The sequence below is a fragment of the Neltuma alba genome, unplaced genomic scaffold (assembly GCF_004799145.2).
Source record: "Neltuma alba isolate B1F8T4 unplaced genomic scaffold, ASM479914v2 tig00007324_pilon, whole genome shotgun sequence".
NCBI classification, from domain to species: domain Eukaryota; kingdom Viridiplantae; phylum Streptophyta; class Magnoliopsida; order Fabales; family Fabaceae; genus Neltuma; species Neltuma alba.
This window is the reverse complement of record NW_021634751.1, coordinates 29,184-49,736: the sequence shown is the minus strand read 5'-3', so window position 1 is coordinate 49,736 and position 20,553 is coordinate 29,184. Positions and strand designations below refer to the sequence as shown.

At 35.8% G+C, this 20,553-nt stretch overlaps 2 protein-coding genes and 1 pseudogene across 2 annotated transcripts; 2 read left to right on the top strand and 1 right to left on the bottom strand.

Annotated features, from left to right (window-relative positions):
* The first annotated feature begins 5,992 nt into the window (after positions 1-5,992).
* LOC114752302 (premnaspirodiene oxygenase-like) lies at positions 5,993-8,639 on the top strand (annotated as a pseudogene).
* A 4,217-nt stretch (positions 8,640-12,856) lies between these two features.
* On the top strand, positions 12,857-13,255 carry LOC114752301 (tabersonine 16-hydroxylase 2-like). Its single transcript, XM_028941036.1, has one exon. The coding sequence runs from the start codon at positions 12,857-12,859 to the stop codon at positions 13,253-13,255; it is 399 nt and encodes a 132-aa protein (XP_028796869.1).
* Positions 13,256-15,430: 2,175 nt separating this feature from the next.
* LOC114752298 (uncharacterized) lies at positions 15,431-17,346 on the bottom strand. The gene is made up of 3 exons (XM_028941032.1): positions 16,994-17,346; positions 16,078-16,175; positions 15,431-15,962 (listed from the first exon to the last, which is right to left on the bottom strand). Exons 1-3 carry the CDS (start codon positions 17,046-17,048, stop codon positions 15,687-15,689), a joined length of 429 nt encoding a protein of 142 aa, XP_028796865.1. The 5' UTR covers positions 17,049-17,346; the 3' UTR covers positions 15,431-15,686.
* Positions 17,347-20,553: the final 3,207 nt, after the last annotated feature.

Genomic DNA, 20,553 nt, shown 5'->3' with positions numbered 1-20,553 from the left:
GTCGGGAAACGACCATTGACTTGATTTGTTTGCCCCTTCGAGGCATAGATATTATTGTGGGTATGGATTGGTTGTCAGCTAATAGAGCTACCTTAGATTGCAAGAAGAAGTCTGTTATGTTGCACTCAATCTCAACATCTGTAGATGTACCAGATGTTCCTGTTTTGTTGTCAGCAGCTCAAGTAGTGCAATGTGTTAAGAAGGGGTGCCAGGCTTTTGTTGTCTTTTTCTCTATACAAGCTGAAAAGGAGGGGAATATAGACCAAATTAAAGTAGTAAGTGAGTTTCCCGATGTGTTCCCTGAAGAAATATCTGGGTTACCTCCAGTACGGGAGGTGGAGTTTTCCATTGAATTAGCTCCAGGAACCGAACCTATCTCTAAGGCCCCGTATAGAATGTCACCCTCTGAGTTAGCAGAATTAAAGAAACAGATTGAGGATCTGTTAGAAAAGGGTTTTATTAGACCGAGTGTTTCTCCATGGGGTTCACCCGTGTTGTTTGTGAAAAAGAAAGATGGCAGTTTGAGGTTGTGCATAGATTATCGTCAATTGAATAAGGTCACAATTAAGAACAAATATCCCCTTCCAAGAATTGATGACTTGCTTGACCAGCTTGTCGGTTCTTCTGTGTTCTCCAAAATTGATTTGAGATCCGGCTATCATCAGTTAAGGGTCAGGTCTGAAGACATTCCCAAGACCGCTTTTCGAACTCGTTATGGTCACTACGAGTTTCTGGTGATGCCTTTTGGATTAACAAACGCTCCAGCAGTGTTTATGGACTATATGAATAGAATCTTCAGGCCTTACTTGGATCAATTTGTTGTAGTCTTCATTGATGATATCCTCATATACTCCAAGAGTGAAGAGGAGCATCGTAAACACCTTCGCATTGTATTACAAATATTAAGAGAGAACAAGTTGTATGCCAAACTGAGCAAATGTGAGTTTTGGTTAAAGGAGGTAAAGTTTTTAGGTCATGTGGTATCTGCCAAAGGTGTGGCCGTGGATCCGAGTAAAGTAGAGGCAGTGTTGAAATGGGAGACTCCCAAGTCTGTGACTGAAGTAAGGAGCTTTGTGGGGTTAGCCGGGTATTACCGTCGTTTCATTAAAGGCTTTTCTCAGATAGCTATGCCATTAACTAACTTGACAAAGAAGGACAAACCCTTTGTATGGACTGAAAAGTGTGAAGCTGCATTTCAAGAGCTGAAAAGAAGGTTGACCACGGCACCTGTCCTCACCATACCTGAACCATCAAGACCGTATACAGTGTACACAGATGCATCTTTGAAAGGTTTGGGCTGTGTATTAATGCAAGATAATAAGGTAGTAGCTTATGCATCGAGACAATTAAGACCTCACGAAGAGAATTACCCCACCCATGACTTGGAACTAGCAGCAATTGTGTTTGCCTTAAAGATTTGGAGACACTATCTTTATGGAGCGCAATTTGAGATTTTCAGTGACCATAAAAGTTTAAAGTACCTGGTAGACCAGAAAGAATTAAATAATCGTCAGCGAAGATGGATGGAATTCTTAGCGGATTATGATTTTGAGTTGAAGTACCATCCCGGGAAGGCTAATGTGGTGGCTGATGCATTAAGTAGAAAAACCGCGCATGTCTTCTACATGAGTGTAACAGAGCATCACTTGCTGGAGGAGTTAACTGAAATACCAATTATGGGTAAGATGACAGAGACGACTGTTACTCTAAATGCAGTACTTGGGGACTATGACTTCTTTAAAGAGTTGAAGATAGCCCAAATGGAGGATGAGGAATTAATGAGGACAAGAGAAGAAGTAGAAAATGGTGTAGTATCGGATTATGACATTGGAGATGAAGGAATCTTAAGGTACAAGAGAAGAATTTGTGTTCCAGATAATGAAGAAATGAAAAAGATAATTCTTGAGGAGGCACATAGAACTAAGTACACCATTCACCCTGGAATAACCAAGATGTACCATGATTTGAAGCAAGAGTATTGGTGGCCAGGGATGAAGCGTGATGTGACTAATTTTGTACTCAAGTGCTTGACTTGTCAAAAAGTCAAAATTGAACATCAAAAGCCATCGGGTTTAATCCAGAACTTGGAAATCCCTAAGTGGAAATGGGATAGCATTTCAATGGACTTTATCACGGGTTTGCCTAGGAACTCCAGCTGGTTATGATGCAATCTGGGTCATTGTAGATAGACTAACAAAGTCAGCCCACTTTCTCCCAATCAAGTCTACTTATTCTATGGAAAAACTTGCTCAATTGTATGTAGATGAGATTGTGAGATTGCATGGGATACCAAAAGATATCATATCAGACCGAGATCCAAGGTTCACCTCGAACTTTTGGAAGGCGATGCAAGGAGCTTTTGGCACAAAGTTGAAGTTCAGTACGGCATATCATCCCCAAACTGATGGTCAAACTGAGAGGACCATCCAAACTCTTGAGGACATGTTGAGAGCTTGTGCAATTGAACTTCCAGGTAGCTGGGATCGCCATCTTCCATTAGCAGAATTTGCCTACAACAATAGTTATCATACAAGCATCCAGATGGCACCTTACGAAGCATTGTATGGAAGAAAGTGTCGATCACCACTGTGTTGGACTGAATTGAGTGAAAGAACCATTGTTGGACCTGACTTTGTGGATGCAACTACAAAGAAAATTGAATTAATCAAACAGAGGTTAATGACCGCTCAGAGTCGCCAGAAGAGTTATGCAGATAGACGACGGAGGCCTTTGGAATTTGAAGTGGGTGACCATGTATTTTTGAAAGTTTCACCAGTGACTGGCATTGGTAGATCCATCAAGGCCAAGAAACTGACTCCTCGATATCTTGGACCTTACGAGATTTTGGAGCGAATTGGGCCGGTGCTTATCGAATTGCTTTACCACCGCATCTCTCTAATGTGCACAATGTCTTTCATGTGTCACAACTCAAGAAGTATCATCCAGATCCATCTCATGTGATCGAGCCTGAGGAGATCGAGTTACAGGAGAATCTCACCTTTCGAGCTGAGCCTGAACGCATTCTAGATGTCAAGGATAAGCAACTCCGAAATAAAACAATCCGGTTACTTAAGGTTTTCTGGAAAGGCATGTCTCCTGGTGATGCCACTTGGGAAACCGAGGAGCGAATGCGGCGTGATTTTCCACACCTGTTCTCTTAAGTATGTGTTCATGATGTGTTGTTTGTGTACTATCTTATGTGATAATAGTATGTATGTGGTGTTATTATCTGTTTTTCAATGTTGAATTGTGGTGTTATATATATATATTTTTTTTTTATATGTGTGTCGCGAATTTTGGGGGCAAAATTTTATTTAGGTGGGGAGAGCTGTAACATTCCAAAAAAAAAAAAAATATATTAAATAATATTTTATTACTATTAAATAATAATATTTTATTAAAACAAAAAAAAAAAAAAAGGGGGAAGGGGACAACACGTTCAGCTTTCCACCGAAAGCTGAACGTATTGAAGAGGAAGAGGAATTTAGGGGGGGAGTTTTGACTGAAGAAGGAAAAATGGGGAGGAGCATTAATGAATGAAGAAAAATTGAGGAAGGACGGTTGGCAATTTGAAGAATAAAAAGAGAGTGATCGCAAAGAATGGAGAGAAAGAGTGAGATGCGCAGAAGGAGAGATTGAGAGAAAAGAAGAGAAGTGTTAGCAGTTTGAAGAGTCATACAAGCTTTGGGGATCATATAGGTACATTAAGCACTTCTTTCTATTAAATTTTTCCTTATGAATATTTCCTATATATTTAGAGCTTTATATTAGTAGTATCATTATAATGTTTAGAGAAAATTTTGTGATCTGGGTATAGAGTAAGTATTGAGTTTGAAAATATTTGACCGTAGAAATTTAAAGATTTATTATTAAGAAATTTTAATCGGTTTAGATTTGTCCATTTATTACCCATGATATTTAAAAACAAATTTATTTTGTTGAAAAATCTGTCACTTATGATATATATCATATTTATACCGATTAAATTTAAGTTAAATAACTTATTTGGGTTACTTAATATATTATTGATATTTTAATCGGTTTAAAATGTAAAATAGGTTAAGACTATATTATTAGAAAAATTTTGAAACTGGAAACTTAAGTTATAAATTGATATTCTTACAATATTAGATAAAAACAATATTTTATAAATATTTATAATTTAAATGAGTTATTTGGGTAGAGAAAAATTGTTATTGGAAGTAAGAATTTTTGGATAGTAAATATAAGTATAGATATTATTAATAATAAATTCTATGTAATTTAAGTTAATTATTTGTATGTATATTAAATTGTATCTATATTATTTGTAGATTATCTTGTACTTCGGAGTTTGTAATTTGCGCTCTTATTTCTCAAGCTGTGAGGTTAAGCTTGGAGTAGAGGTAACCGGGGTTAATTTATTTTATATACACGCTTTGGATTGTAAGGTGTTTATTATGTTTTTATTTTCTTAGTTAATTTGTAAAAGTATGCCTGTGAATAAAATATATATTTTATTATATGACAAATTTTGGTGAAGTGGGAAGTATGTTGATCTAATTATGTTTGAGTTGTGTTTTATTGGAAATTGTGTTTTCGTGTAGTACTGAATTTAATATACTAATATTATGTTATTAAATGAAATGAAAATGTGTTATACTTTGTTTGAAATTATATCATCTTACTTTGAAGATTGTGATATTTTGATTTATATTGTGACTATGCATGGGGTTCATATGTGGAGGATGGGATTTTGTTATGTGGAGGATAATTGTTCTTGAAGCCCGCGCGGCATGCCTACACTACGGATCCCAGTGTTTGGCCTTATTGTTAGACCCCTGTAGTTCTTCCTTTTCCTTGGCCCGGAATTGAGAATGAACTCTTGGGTAGACACCTCTTGCACCATAGTCCATTCTTGGGCGGTGTAGGTACAGGAGGGGGCCCGTTGTTTGATGTGAGTGGGGTGACCTTTGGCCGGGTTACTCAGCACAGAAAGCCCGGGTCCTTGTCAAGGAGTCATAAGGAGGAGCAAGGTGATGGGAGGGCATATTTCATTGTGTTGTTGCATATATGTACTTTTATATGAATCGTGTTGTGGATGGAGAGATATACTCTTTTTATGTGATTATATTTATTAAAGTACCATTTATTTCTTAAACTATATTTAAGCACTACTTCACCAACTTGCCATCCTACTTGTATATGTCATAAATTAATACTTGGTTACTGGGACTTTACGTCTCACCCCGCTGTTCATCAATACTTTTCAGGAGAGCCATCTAGTTTGGCTCGGCGCGAAGGGAAGCAACCAGAGGCATAGGCGAGCATAGCCTAGTAGTCCTCTTTTGGTTTAGGCATGTAATGTTATGTATATTGCCATCTTAGGGCCCACAACTGTGTTGACATATACTTTCTTTTGTTTGGATGACTGTATTTGATGGAATACTGTTAAAATGGCTGCAGGCCATAAGACTCTGCTGTGTGCGATGTATGACTTATGGGCTGGGTTGAGCACCCTGTGTTTCTTGTGCCCTAAGTCTTTGTGGGATGAATATTATGTTGGGCTTGTGGGCGGTTACTGTGCCTTGAGGTTTTGTTCTACATTGTTAAACCCATGGGTGTTTTATGCATCCTGAGCTACTTGGGACGTTTTCGAAATAAGTCAAACTCTTTATAACCATGGTAGTATTTTAACACTCTAACTCAATTCTTTTTCTACCATGGTTATCATTTTAAAAATGGTTTTATAATTATATATTAAGAAGAGGTCTTTTCATTTATCGATTTCACAATTCACTGCAATATATTAGCGCGTTTTCGACTTAATTAAATGAATGCACAACGGAAATATAATTGCCCAACTTAACGAATTATAAAAAAAAATGAAAAATTAGTTTCATATTACTAAACTTGCTTAGCCTCTCAACAACAAATCAAGATCATCAAATGCCTATAAATAGCAACCATCACTGACCAACAACTCACCTATGATCTGCATCTTCCATTTTCAATGGAGCTTCAGTTCCTGTTCTTCTTCTTCCCCGGCATTTTCAAGCCATTGAGTCTCCTTCTCTTCATCATCTCACTGATCACAATCCTATTCAAAGCCAGAAGTAGATCCCAGAAGAATCTTCCCCCAGGGCCATGGAAGCTACCTTTTTTGGGAAGCATTCACCATCTTGTTGTTGGCTCTGATAAACCCTACGTCACCCTCAGAAACTTAGCCCGAAGGCATGGCCCTCTCATGCATCTCAAGCTTGGAGAAAGATCAACCATAGTGGTTTCTTCCTCTGAAGTTGCCAAACAAGTGTTCAAAACGCACGACCTCATTTTTGCTCAGAGACCTAATCTTCTGTGTGCAGAAATCTTCCTGTACAATTCCTCTGAGGTTGCCTTTTCCCCTTATGGAATCCGTTGGAGGCATCTAAGAAAACTATGCACACTCCAATTGTTCAGTCCAAAACGAGTGAAATCATTCCAATCAATAAGGGAAGCAGAAGTGAGAAAAATGGTCAGAGACATTTCTACAAACATCGGGCGTGCAGTGAACCTGTGGGAGAAGATCTATGCAATGACGTTTGTGATAGTGACGAGAGCAGCTTTTGGGGATTCATGTAAAGATCAAGAGGCGTTTATTTTGGCTGTGAAGGAGATGGTGAGGATGGTTCGGGTTCAAGGTTTTTGCGTAAACGATATGTTTCCTTCGCAGAAATGGCTTCCTTTGATCACCGGAGAGAGGCGGAGATTCGAGGAGATTCACCGGAATTGTGACACCTTGCTTCAGAAATTCATCGACGATTCAAAGAGTGGGGACGGAGAAGAAGGAGATCATCAGAGTCTTCTGTATGATCTTTTGAACTTGAGAGATCACAGCGGATCAGAAGAAGCTCGCTTGACAATCAACAATGCCAAATCTGTAATTCTGGTAAGAAAATCCTAACTCCGACCCTAGTTATGATATGATCTTGCTTAGAGTGACAGTAGGTAGTATATGCAGAACACAGACCCTGTGGCTGTGTGTACTTGGCCAATTATTTTATAAGAAGCACCATTTGCCCAAAAATATTTTTAAAAAAACAAGACAAAAAAGGAAAAATCATTAAAAAAACCGTAAAAACTATAAAATTGCAAATCAGGCATTTTATTAAAAATTTGTTATCATTTACCATTTAATTGTTATCAAAACCTATACAAGTCTTGTAATGGGTCTTGATTTGTGATTTTGCAATTTTCATAGTATTTTTTTTAATTTTTCCAAAATGAAAAGGAAATCAAAGATATAAACATAATAAATTTTATTATAAATGACTTCAATTTTTTTTTTTTAACATAGCAAAAGGTTTAGACCACATGAACCCAATCATATTAAGTCTTAGGGCCAAAAATCGTTTACAGAAAACATATAAATTATTTATCAACAAGGTTTTTAAAGATTTTTAAGAGATAATTTATTCCTTTATCTAGTGGAATATTAAGTGGACCTAAAAATTTTAAATTATGTAAAAATTATTACCTTAAACTTCTTCTTTTTTAAAAAAAAAAAAGACAAAATGATTTTCATTAAAAAGATCAGTCAGAGTACTCAACAAGAAATATGACAGAATTTATGATTGTACATTCTAAAGGAATAATTTTGATTGCAAATCTTAAAAGAAAGAGAAGAAAAAAGACTTGTATTATTTGAGAAATATCATGCTGTAAAGTAGCTTTTGGTGAAAAATGATGGTGTTCCGGAAGATGAACTTGCTTATTGACAGTAACTATGTCTGAAGCTTCTGATTCCTAAAGGATTCCAGGCTATTAACTTAGGCTTCTTAATTTACAAACTACTTTTAAACTACGACCATCAAAATTTAGATTTTAATTTATTAGCAAGCTCATTAGAGGAAACTATAGACGATCATGAGAAATTGTTGATGTTCAAGTGATAAACATATGGTTGTTTTCTCCATTAAATTCATAGGACGTGTTCATTGCTGGAACCGAAACATCATCCACATTGCTACAATATGCAATTCTGGAATTGCTGAGAAACCCAAAACTGTTGAGCAGAGCACAAGAAGAAGCGAGGCAAGTGTTTAAGAAGCAAGGGTACGTGAATGAAGAAGAACTTGAGAAACTCAAGTACATGAAGGCTGTGTTGAAGGAGACGTTGAGGCTACATCCTCCATTGCCATTGCTGGTTCCAAGAGAGAGCAGTGAGATATGTGAGATTAGTGGCTACACAATACCCCCAAAAACACAGACGTTTGTGAACGCATGGGCCATTGGGAGGGATACCAATTGTTGGGAAAGAGCCGAAGAATTTTGCCAGAGAGGTTTTTGGATTCTGATGAGATTGATTTTAAAGGCTCCAACTTTGAACTCATCCCTTTTGGAGCAGGAAGGAGGATTTGCCCTGGAATCACTCTTGCTCTCGCTAATGTTGAGCTTCCTCTTGCTAATCTTTTGTTCCATTTTGACTGGAAACTTCCTCTTAGTGGGCACGCTACTCTTGATGAGAATCTCTCTGCCATTCCTATTTCTTATCATCACACCGCCTCTTCAATTCTACAAAGTCGTTGATCACCTGGGAGAAATTCTTGAGCCATAGTATAAGTCACCTACTAAATTATTAATTAGTAGTTAGTAATTATCATGTTTTAATTTTACCTTTTATTTATTGGTGATACACATTGGATATGAAGAAAGAAGAGAGAGGCGAGACAGATTTAAATAGATGTAAAATCAAAACTTCTTTCAATTTATGATAGAATTAATGAGTTAATCACTAAGTGCTGCAGAGGGAATAAGTTTTCTTTACTCACCTCCTGATTTGGCTGTCAATTTTGTTCTGTCTGATATAGCTCAGTAGTTTATTGCTGTTTGTAACCAAAAAAAAAAGAGTTAATCGCTCTTCTTTGATTCGAATAAGATAATTAGAAGTGACTTATATTTTAAACTGAAAAGAACCACAGATATTACCGCATTATTAATATATGTAGAGTCAATGTGGCTCCTATATATATGATCTCTTTCCTAGCAATTGTGTGGTTGACATCAATTTTGGGAAACCCTGCAAAAGTCCAAGATCCTATAGACAGATATGTATCCTCTCATTGCCACTACATCAAATAATCTTACCATTTTTTCATCAAAAGAGAAAATCTTACCATTTATGTTGATCGTGTGTGTGCCCGCGCGCGATTGTCATCAATGTACCATTTACAAAATACAATGATGAATAAAGGTTAAAAAATCAATAATTGAATTAAATAAAAAAAATTAAGAAAAAGAGTACAACGGTCTCAACTCTCAATCTTATACAATCTAAGGACTCAAGCTCAAAAGCTTAATTCTTATTGTTTGAGCTAGCGACTCAAGGCCAAGCTGATAAGCCCAAATGATTGTTTTTCTGAATTTATGTTTCACAGCATCACATACAAAGTCCAACTTTCACAATACAAATCTAAAGGACCACATATAAATGTTGTAAAACCCAAATTGCACAATACAACCAAACAAAAATCATCAGTAGCAGGGCCGCAGATTGCCACTGCTTGAGTAGAACAAATGAACAGTGAGAAAGACCAAGAAAAGAACAAACGAGAGTGTGTGTTGGCTGAGAGCCATGAGCAAGTGAGAGTCAGAGAGTGCAATTATTTGAACTTAAGAGGCAAAATGTGCGCCATTAGGATTTGGAACTCAGGCAGACAATTAGTTAAAATTAAGCATTGTGAGAATAAGATATGTTAAAAAGTAATTAAAACAGAAATAAGCTTAATGTCTAGCCTGACCCCTTTTTTCAGAGCCTTTAATCCTAAACCTAAACGCTTTCTTTCTTCCTTTTTTACTCTCAGTTTTCAACCTGGCTCGAGAAGAAATTGCACCGGAATTCCTGGCTATAAATATAAGAGATTTGTAGAGCCCGATATTGTGCCCATATTGAGTTCTATCGCTGGGGCTGTCCACAATTTATAAATTCAAAGAAAATACCAAATGACGCCATGCGGATGTTCTTTGTGATTGATTCAAATGTTTGAACTACTTCCCAATTAAATTTTAGTTATTATAGAACCGCCTATTTCTTTTTTTTAAGTATGTTTTAACTTCGACACATTGTTCACACACACATAATAAAATTTGGTGGCTCCATTTACACGCATAATAAAATTTGGTGGCCCCATTTGAAAGACAAGTAGTTTGGTCCCCATAGTTTAATGATTTGGAAACAAGAATCCCAAGATCATTATCCCTACCGAACAAGATCAACAAAATGACTATAAATAACGTGTATGCATGCACGAACGTAACCCACACAACTCACCTGATCCCCATCTTCGTTTCTTCGTGGAGCTTCAATTCCTCTTCTCGCCTTCCATTTTCATGTCTCTGAGTCTTCTACTCTTTATCCTGTCTTTGATGATCTTTCTCAGAGTCAGAAGCGGATATAGAACCCACAAGAACCTTCCCCCGGGGCCATGGAATCTTCCTTTTCCGCCTTTTCCGGGAAGCATACACCATCTTGTTATTGGCTATGATAAACCCTACGTCACCCTAGAAACTTAGCCCAAAAGTATGGCCCTCTCATGCATCTCAAACTGGGTGAAAGATCAACCATAGTGGTTTCTTCCCCTGAAGTTGCCAAACAAGTGTTCAAAACCCATGATCTCATTTTTGCTCAAAGACCCAATCTTCTCAGTGCAGAAATCCTACTGTACAATTGCAGTGAGATTGGGTTTCCTCGATACGGACTCTACTGGAAGCATATAAGGAAACCATGCACGCTCCGACTGTTCAGTACGAAACGAGTGAGGTCATTCCAGTCCATAAGGTAAGCAGAAGTGGGAAAATTCGTAAGAGACATTTCTATAAATAGTGGGTATGCAATAAACCTGAGCAAGAAGATTCGTGCCTTGACGTTCGTAATTGTTACGAGAAGAGCTTTTGGTGATACATCCATAGATCAAAAGGCGTTAAGTTCGGTTGTGAAGGAGATGGTGAATAGTGTAAAGGGTTTCGGTGTGAGCGATTTATTTCCTTCACAGAAATGGCTTCATGTGATCACCGGAGAGAGGCGGAGATTCGAGGAGATTCATCGGAAATGTGACGTGCTTCTTCAGAAGTTTATCGACGAGGGAGTATGTAGGAGTATTAACAGAGGAGAAGATAAGAGTCTTCCGTATGATCTCTTGAATTTGAGAGGACACAATGGGAAATCTCCATTCACAATCAACAACGTGAAATCTGTTATCTTGGTAAACTTTGCATGCAACTTTCGGGTTTTCCAAACCTCTTCAACTTAATTGGCTTTGGGGCCGTCATAACTTGTACCCCTTTTTTTTTTTTTTGGTGAAACTTGTACCCCTTTTTGGTAACATATAACTTGTACGTTTTATACTCTTCCGTTCCTTAATACTCCTCCGGTCCTAATTATAAGACCCAATTGACTTATTTGAGGAGATTAAGGAAGTAAATTAAGTTGGTTATTTATAATAAATAAGTGTTGTTATTCTTAAAATATCTTTGCTAATTAAGTATATTGGCTAAAACTATCATTATTAGAAGGATTATCTTGGAAAAAAAATGCATAAATATAAGAGAGAAAATGGATTGGGTCTTATAATTAGGACCAAATAAAAAGTCAAATTGGGTCTTATAATAAGGACCGGAGGAGTATAAGATCTATTTAGCTAATTTGATTAGATTAAAAAAGTTAGGTAAGTTAGTTAATTATAAGAAAAGTGACACTTTTTTCCTAAAATGCCATAATCATCTTTCTTAATACCTCCTCTCCCTCTTCTAATTGATTATAGTTAAGGGAGTATCCATAAAGGTAATTTAGAGAAAACTGATAAATATGAAAAATGGGTCTTATATTTAGGATCAAAACTAACTCAAAAATTGGGTCATATATTAAGGATCAGAGGAGTATTATATAGCTATAATATATTAATATTATAGTGCATGCGCCTAAGTATTTCCTTTTAGCTAACCCTTGATGCTTTCAAAATTGAGGGAAAAAAATTCAGAATTACTACTTTAATTTTTTTTATTCATATTTATCTCCCTCAGCATTTTAAAATCATAAAATTCAAGCTTTCTAGAATTTCAACAGGTTTTTAGTCTTTTTAATTTTTAGTATTGTAACTCTCGTTATCAAAAAGAAAACAAAATAAATTTTTAGAACTTATACGTGGTTTTTCTTATCAAGAAGACCCAAGCCTAACGAGACCAGCCTTTAGTTTAACCCTAGACAGTAATTAGATAGTTATCATCACTTAGGCTTCTCTAAATTTTTTTTCCCAAAAAAGTTTGAATTATTACTGTCAATTTTTTAGTGTCAACTTTTAAAATAACAGTAATGTGAAATTGTGAATCATCAGTGACAGATTAATTAATGACATTTGGTCCTTTATTAAAATTTTATAATTTTTTTATTTCATTTCGTTTATTCTATGTGGGTGTGTGTATATATGTTTGCACCATATGGCGCACTAGAGAATTTGTTTAGCCTACAATAATTGAGAAAAACCAAAAAACTTTAATAATAATTAATGACTAAACAAAGTTTTAAACATTCCATACATTTTAAAAATAAAAAATATAAGCTTTAATAAACAAGAGGAAAAAAACTTTCCAACACAAGTGATTAAAAGATAAAAAATTTTGCAATGGCTGATGGTTCAATAAGCTGCTCTCATATTCTGCATGATTCTCCAAAATAAATTACAGAACGTATTTGTTGCTGGAACTGAAACATCATCGACACTGTTACAATACGTAATTCTGGAATTGCTGAGAAACCCAGAATTGCTGAGAAGAAGCGAGGCAAGTGTTTAAGAAGAAAGGGTATGTGAATGAAGAAGAATAAGAACTCGAGAAACTCAAATACATGAAGGCTGTGTTGAAGGAGACGATGAGGCTACATCCTCCAGAGCCATTGTTGATTCCAAGAGAGAGCAGTGAGAGTTGTGGGATTAATGGCTACACAATACCCTCAAGAACTCAGGTGTTTGTGAATGCCTGGGCCATTGGGAGAGACCCAACTTGTTGGGAAAGAGCCGAAGAATTTTTGCCAGAAAGGTTTTCGGATTCTGAGATTGATTACAAAGGCTTCAACTTTGAGCTCATCCCTTTTGGAGCAGGAAGAAGGATTTGCCCTGGAACCTCTCTTGCCAATCTTTTGCTCCATTTTGATTGCCAACTTCTCGCTGGACATTCTGCTCTTGATGCCGATCTCTTTGCCATTCCCATTTCTTGCTATCATGCGCCATTTCCGTTCAAAAATTGAAAAGCTGTTTTAGACTCGATATATATATATATATATATATATAATTTTTAGCGAAAATATTGCAGCTTCTGGGTTGTGTTTCTTTCTAGTATTTCTCATTTCGTCAATCTCTCCGTATATAGTGTGATGATTTGGCTGTAGTCGTTTATATTTCAGAATGAAGTGTTCTAGATGGGCAGGATCCATCATATTATATAAGCGTTCATTTATTCAATCTCTCCTCCAAGATTTATGAAAACTTTGTACCGCATATATATACATTACATACACATATACATATGTATATGCTTTCCTCACATTTGGTTTTGTCCCGACCAATTAGCTAGTTTTGTGATGTAACCCGTTGAATCTGGGTTACAAAGAAAGGCCTCCGAAAAGACCGAGCCATTTGTTGGGCCTTCGCTCCTTTTTGTGCCCCCTTTTTTTTGGTACGGTCCTTTTTGTGGCTTTAATCAAGGACCTGTACTGCACTGTGTTAGCTTCGTCCGATGAAGACACAAATATGGGGAGAGTCCTTTCATCTCTAGTCTGCCCCCCTGAAACCTACCTTCCACGACACAAGTCCCACAATTTACACACACGTCGCATCTCAGGAAAATGATGGAAAAGTTATAACCCCTCCACTCCATTTTTTATTATACGAGACGATTAACTGAATTATATTAATCAAAAAATGATTAAAATTAATTAAAAATAAAAATAATAAGTATAAAAAAAGTAGTTTACTTTCCAAAAACATCCTCATCTATAAAAAAATGTGGGTAGAACAGAAAATAAGTGAAACAAGAATGAGAAAATATGTGGAAGAAAAAATAATACGGGAAATATGTAATTAATTGAGAGTAAACATGAAAAAAAAAAATCAAATGTTTAAACATCTCCAAGATATCTCTTATAAAAAATAAAAAAAACATATCCCTTCAAAAAAGTGTCTCTTGTGAATAGGGTGCAGGGAGTATATTGGTAATTATAATCACAACTTGCACACTTCTATTATACTCCTCCGGTCCTTATTATAAGACCCAATTGACTTTTATTTGGTTCTAATTATAAGACCCAATCCATTTTCTCTCTTATATTTATGTATTTTTTTTTAAGATAATCCTTCTAATAATGATAGTTTTAGCCAATATACTTAATTAGCAAGGATATTTTAGGAATAACAATATTTATTTATTATAAATAACCAACTTAACTTACTTCCTTAATCTCCTCAAATAAATCAATTGGGTCTTATAATTAGGACCGGAGGAGTATATGCATACGCGCGTGTGTGTGTATACATATATATTGGTTATTAGGATCCCACTACTCATTTTGCTTCGCAACATTGAGTTATCTTCCCGCCGGATATTGCCAGTACCGATGTGACATCCATCCGTTATAATACTAATAATATGTGAATTTAGCGTTGAAATCACGAATTGATTGTCTATCAAGTAAGCCTGGTAAATTTCAGCCGTTCGATTCAGAGCGGGGAATATTGTATGCCGACACGGCAGAACTTCCCCACTTACTGAATCGAATAGTTATGACTTACGAACCACTCCCAATAAACTTAACTCAGGTTATCTTATTGGTAAAGTTGGATCCGATAAAGTTGTTTGCCTTTATTTTCAAAGTTGAATGCCCTCTTTTTTCCTCTGCTGGGAACTTTGCCCCCACGCCCTCTAATTATTTACTTTGGTTGAATGATATATCCTTTTTTTTTGGGGGGGGGTGGGGGTGGGGGTGGGGCAGTGGTTGGCCTTGTTTGCAAGAAAACAGCTAAAATTCTCCAGGAAAAAGAGAGGAGAATAATTGAAGAGCTACTCAAAAAAGTGAAGGGGCAAAGAGAAGCACAGAGCCGATAATAAGAATAATAATTTTCAAACAAAAGCCTCAATATTCACAACTCCTGGATAGTGAGATTCCTTGTACATTTTATATTTTGTATGATATGATCACAGGGTTAAATCAGAGGACTAAACTTCGACAACCACAATGGTTCAAAAGCTTATATGACAAAAAGGGACTTTCTAACATAGGAATGCCAAAGTAAGCATATAACCTTCACATAGAAAACTTGCGTGCAAATCATTGCCAAGATAGATGAATTTGGAAACTCTTGCAAGAAATGCATCACCAAACTCCACCCCCCCAAAAAAAAAAAAAGGACGATTAAAAAGAGTGCAATTTCTCCAACAGTACCTCAATAAACAGGTAGATGATATCATGGGCCACAGCCACAGCAAGACCTTCATGTCTTATTAAGAGGTCAAGTGGTAAAATTATTGTCAAGATACATGACATTCGAGACTTCAGCCAGAAATGCATCATCAAACTCTACCAGGGAGGGAAAAAAAAAAAAAACAGGCAATAAAACAGAGTGCAACTTCTTCAAGAGCAGCTCAATAAACAGAAAGATAATACCTCCAATTACAGCATTATGTCACCTCCTCTCAAACTGAGATTCGTGGCAATGCGGATCTAGCCAGTCCTTTGGGGACCCCTTTGCCATACCCCTACTTTCTCTACCACCACCCACAAGCTCTCTCAGATTATCTATCTTATTCTCCCTGCCCATCCCGCTACTAGTCTTCTTATCCGCTTCTTTCAATTTCTGCTTGAATCTCTGCTTTCGGCTCAACGAGTTTAGTTCTTGCTGTTTTGAGTGAGATGGAGGCGCTCCGTGAGGTCCCAGATAAATGTTCTCTTCCTTCTTAGGCTGCACAGAAACAATTAGAGTAAGCATCACACAATGTGTCCAGCCAATTCGATCATCTACCAGCTCCAAATTTATGATTCATCTTTAATTAGAAACAACACGAGCTTCGGCTGACCTGTGCAGGAGAATTAGAGGATTCTATAACAGGAGCAGAAGGTCTGCTTTCATCTGAGTTTCCAATTCCCAAACTTGGAATCACAAATCCATCAGTGTCTACAACCAAATAGAGTCACAGATGATAAGTGTGTGTCTGGCGAACAAAGCCATCCCGGTCTAGCACAAGAGACTTATAAACATCAGACGGAGTCTTTTATTATTTTTGGCGAACACATTAGACAGAGTTAAAATGCACCATATCTGACAGGGAACCGAAACAAACCAGCTTCCTAGTCAAAGTCAGAAACTGACAACTAAAGCCCTGTTCAATTTCATACTGTAGCGAATATTCAGGGCTGTAAACTGTAGGAGTTGCATATTCTGCGGCAAATCTTTCAAGGCTATGCGTATTCACATATACCTGGGTGTGGCTGGGCAGTGACGAACATGGTTTTGAATGTATCCAGTATTTTTCTTTTGTTTTCTATTACCACAAGAATGTTATAGACTTTGACGAGTTAGTTATCTTGAAAATATATACCAAAACAAAATTGAAACTCTATTGAGAACTGCTGATATGTGCATTCGAGTATATTATGAATTATGAAACGGAACTGTTTGTCTGTAATAAGAGGAAAAAATGTTCATACTTCACAAATTCACAAACTCACAAGAAAGGATTAACAATGAATTTCACAGTCTATCTACAGTGTGAATTACACGAATTCCGCCCAGATTTAACAATCCATAAAAATCAACAGAATGCAAACCCAACAAAACAACTTGGCGTATTAAATTATGTTCTATTCAAATTGAGAAATGAAAAATTACACTTATCAGAATACGACGATCAAATATTCATCCATCCCAACTCTGTTACTGACCCCATCGATGCAACCAAAAAAAAAAAAGGAAATTGAAGGAAGATACCGTACCCCACTCATCTTCTTCATGCTCAACTGGAGGCGTAGTCGGGTGCACCGGGTCCATCGTAGGCTGATGACCATGGATTTGAGCCCCAAGAGGACGATGAAGTCCGAACCGAAGCAAAGACCGAGCGATCAATCAGACCAAAATCCACGAGAACGAATCTCAATAAATAAAGATTGAGAATCGCAGAATATAACAATAATTATAAAATCCCAAAGCCAGTGAAAAAGATGCTTGCTTTATGCAGGGAATCGAAAGAACAATTAAACCCTAGCCCTAGGGTTTCAGTGTTCATGTTCACGGGCGAATTGAATGGCAGGGAGTCAAGCAATGAAGGGTAGTTTCGTCATTGCAGAATTAAAGCGGCATGCCTGGGTTTATGCTTTAGATGACGCTGTAAAGATTTGCAACTTAAAGCGGTGACCACTGGATTTGGATGGTTGGTATGAAATTTAATTAATTTTAATTTTAATAAAAAATTATATTTAAAGTTACTAATTAATACTATACACAAATTTAAATATGTATCTAAAAATATTAAATTTTATTTTGAAATTAAAAAAGGACATGTAATATAAAATATTTTCTAAAAAAAGAAAAATATAATTAAACGGAAAATAATTAAGAAAGTGATCGATAAAAAAAATTGTACGGAGCAAAATACTTAACTTTTTTACTTTGTCTCTCACAACAAGTTAAGAATTGTCTGATTTCATCCTCTATAATTTTTTTTTTGAATTTCATCTTTTACCAATAAGCATTATTTATTCAGTTCTTCGTTCCCCAAAAAAATATCATTAATATCCACTTTATCTCATTCACAAAAGCTGTTTAATTTAATTATCACACTTTAGTTAATATACTAGAAGATGCGATTTAACTTTATTTACGGAAGCTTAAATGGAGTGAAATAGTTATCTATAAAGAAGTGAATTAAAATTTTATTTTATAAATAGGGCTCTTTTCTTTGTGATTCCTGTTAGTTTTAGTAATCCTTTTGGTCCCTATAAGCTAAATTTGTAAAAATAATTAAATTAGTTATTTATTAAAATATGCAGTAGTTTCTCTAAAATACTCTTTTAACTCGTTTGTGTTGAAATTATTCATTGATGGAAGCTCAATATAAATAGTTTAAAAAAATTATAAATTTAGAAGACAATATTTTGAAACAAAATAAACCATTTAATTAGCTTCTATATTTAAAATCAAATAAGCATTATTTTTCTAAAAAAATTGTTTTATGAACATATAAAAATGATTTATTTCTTTTGACAGGTAACAATGATTTCTTGTTCTTCACGGGCACGAGCTCATCATTAACAAGGCGATTATATGTCTCAATAATCCAATTCCTTTACGCAAGAAATGAGCTCATCAACCCACAAAAGGACCTCACCCTCATCATTATTAGTATAATATCAAGTTGTGCCTAATCAATGGGATCTCAACTATTTATTTGTTCTGCTTTACATGATTTGTGTTGTTATTTAATTTTCTTTATAATTTTAATTAACTTAATTGACTAGCATCGATTCACATTTTGAGGGGGAAGAAACTGACTTCGAATTGAGAAAATGCAATCCTAATTGCCACTTTTCAAGATAAATAAACTCTATTTAATACAGCAATGTGAATGCAATAATTCCCCCTTAGTTTGCTTCAACTCATTGAGTCCTTATTTAGAGCTTCTTATATTAATTTGGTAGGTTAAGAAGACAGAATAAATTAGTAAATTACCACTTCCTATTTTTAATATGAGAACTAATTGACTAATTTGAGTAAATTAAGAAATTTTATTAAATTATTTATTTATAATAAATAGGTGTTGTATTACTTAACATACTCTTATTAGTCATGTGTATTAACTATAATTACCATAAAATCTTTAACATATGTAACTATTACAAAGACTATTTTAAAAAAATGAATAAATATGAGAGACAAAGTGAATTATAGTCTTATATTTAGGATCAAATTGAAAGTCAAATCGACTCTTATATTAAGGATCAGAAGTATTATAAGAAATATAACATGATATTCCTAAAATACTTATAAATAGCATTAGATTATACATCAATTTGTAAGTTCATTTGAAAAAATAATAATAAATATAAAAGATAAAATAGATTAAGGTTTTTTATTTATGACCAAATTTAATTCCAAACAGCTCTTATATTTTGGCTTAAAAAGATTATTACCCTGTGCAAATTTCCTTCAACTCATTGAGTAGTTGCTTATATATGTAAAATTTCAAGAAACGTTTATTGAAAAAGTTGGTGACTTTTTTTACTACAAAATTTAATTATAAGATTGAGACAGATTGTGTGAATGGCATTCATGCCTTTTCTTGTGTTACCATTTTGCGAAGCAAGTCATGGCCCTTGTGTAGGTGATGTGTTTGCCAGGCTTAACGCTAGAGGAATGGGACACCATCCGACACTGTCGCTATAACCTTGGCATATCTTGAAGAATGGGTTTCCATTATACCCCCCCCCCCCCGGGCCATAATTTGCAGAAACATAAATGCCCCTCCTATTGGATCAGGTGGGTGAGAACCCTACTTTTCTTAAATACATAATTTTTGCTGTTCAGAAAGAAATATAATAAAAAGTGATGTTCAAGCTAGTTCATTTGGTTTGATGGTCTTTAATATTATTCTGGTGACAAATTTGAAAGCATTACTAAGCTTATATACATTTTTGTTGGTTAGTGCTAATTCAGCTGAGTGATTACTTATATACATACGACAGAAAGCTGAAACTTTTGGAACTAACGTTTGTTTCCTGGGAAAAAGGTTCAATGCCAGCTTTGAAAAAGGTGGTATTATTTTGGTAGGGTGGGTTTCTGAAAACGGGTTATGTTTGGTTGTGGATGAAACAGAAGGAAGGAGCAAGAGGGATGACTTTTCTGGTTCTGAAGGGCTTGGTATTATAAAACTCTCTGCTTTGTGGGGACTCAGGCTTTGTCTCTCTCGCACATGCATTCGCCAACTTCGAGGCTTCGAGGTTGTGAAACGTTGATGGAAATCAAAATTGCCTTCACTGTCTCCGAGAGAGAAACAGTGCCTATTTTTTCTCGCGGAGATTACCCAAATTAATATCACCCACCACAGGTATGATCTCCATGATGATGATGAAGAAGAAGCAGCTCTTTAAAGAGACGAATGCAAGTTCACTCCTTTAATCTTGCCCTTTCTGAAAGTTTTCAACTTTTTGCTGGTGAAGCTCTTTTTAATCTTGCCCTTTCTGAAAGTTTTCAACTTTTTGCTGGTGAAGCTCTTTTCCAAAAATTCTCAGAGCTTTTTTTCTGCAGAGAATAGTCATGGAGAAAGAAGGCAATATTCCACAACAAAGCCACTCAAGTCTTTGTTCATGTTTAGGTTCATTAGTACTCTCGACTATTCTGGTTTTGTTCTTTCTTTTTTCTCTCTTCCTTTTCTTCCCACTTTCTGAATCTTCTTGGCCCGTTCTTCTCACTGTACCCATCGTTCTTCTATCCACACTTTTTCTTGTTGTCACACTGAGAAAGAACAAAGGGTCTGAAGATGACAGGCTTGCTCAGGAGA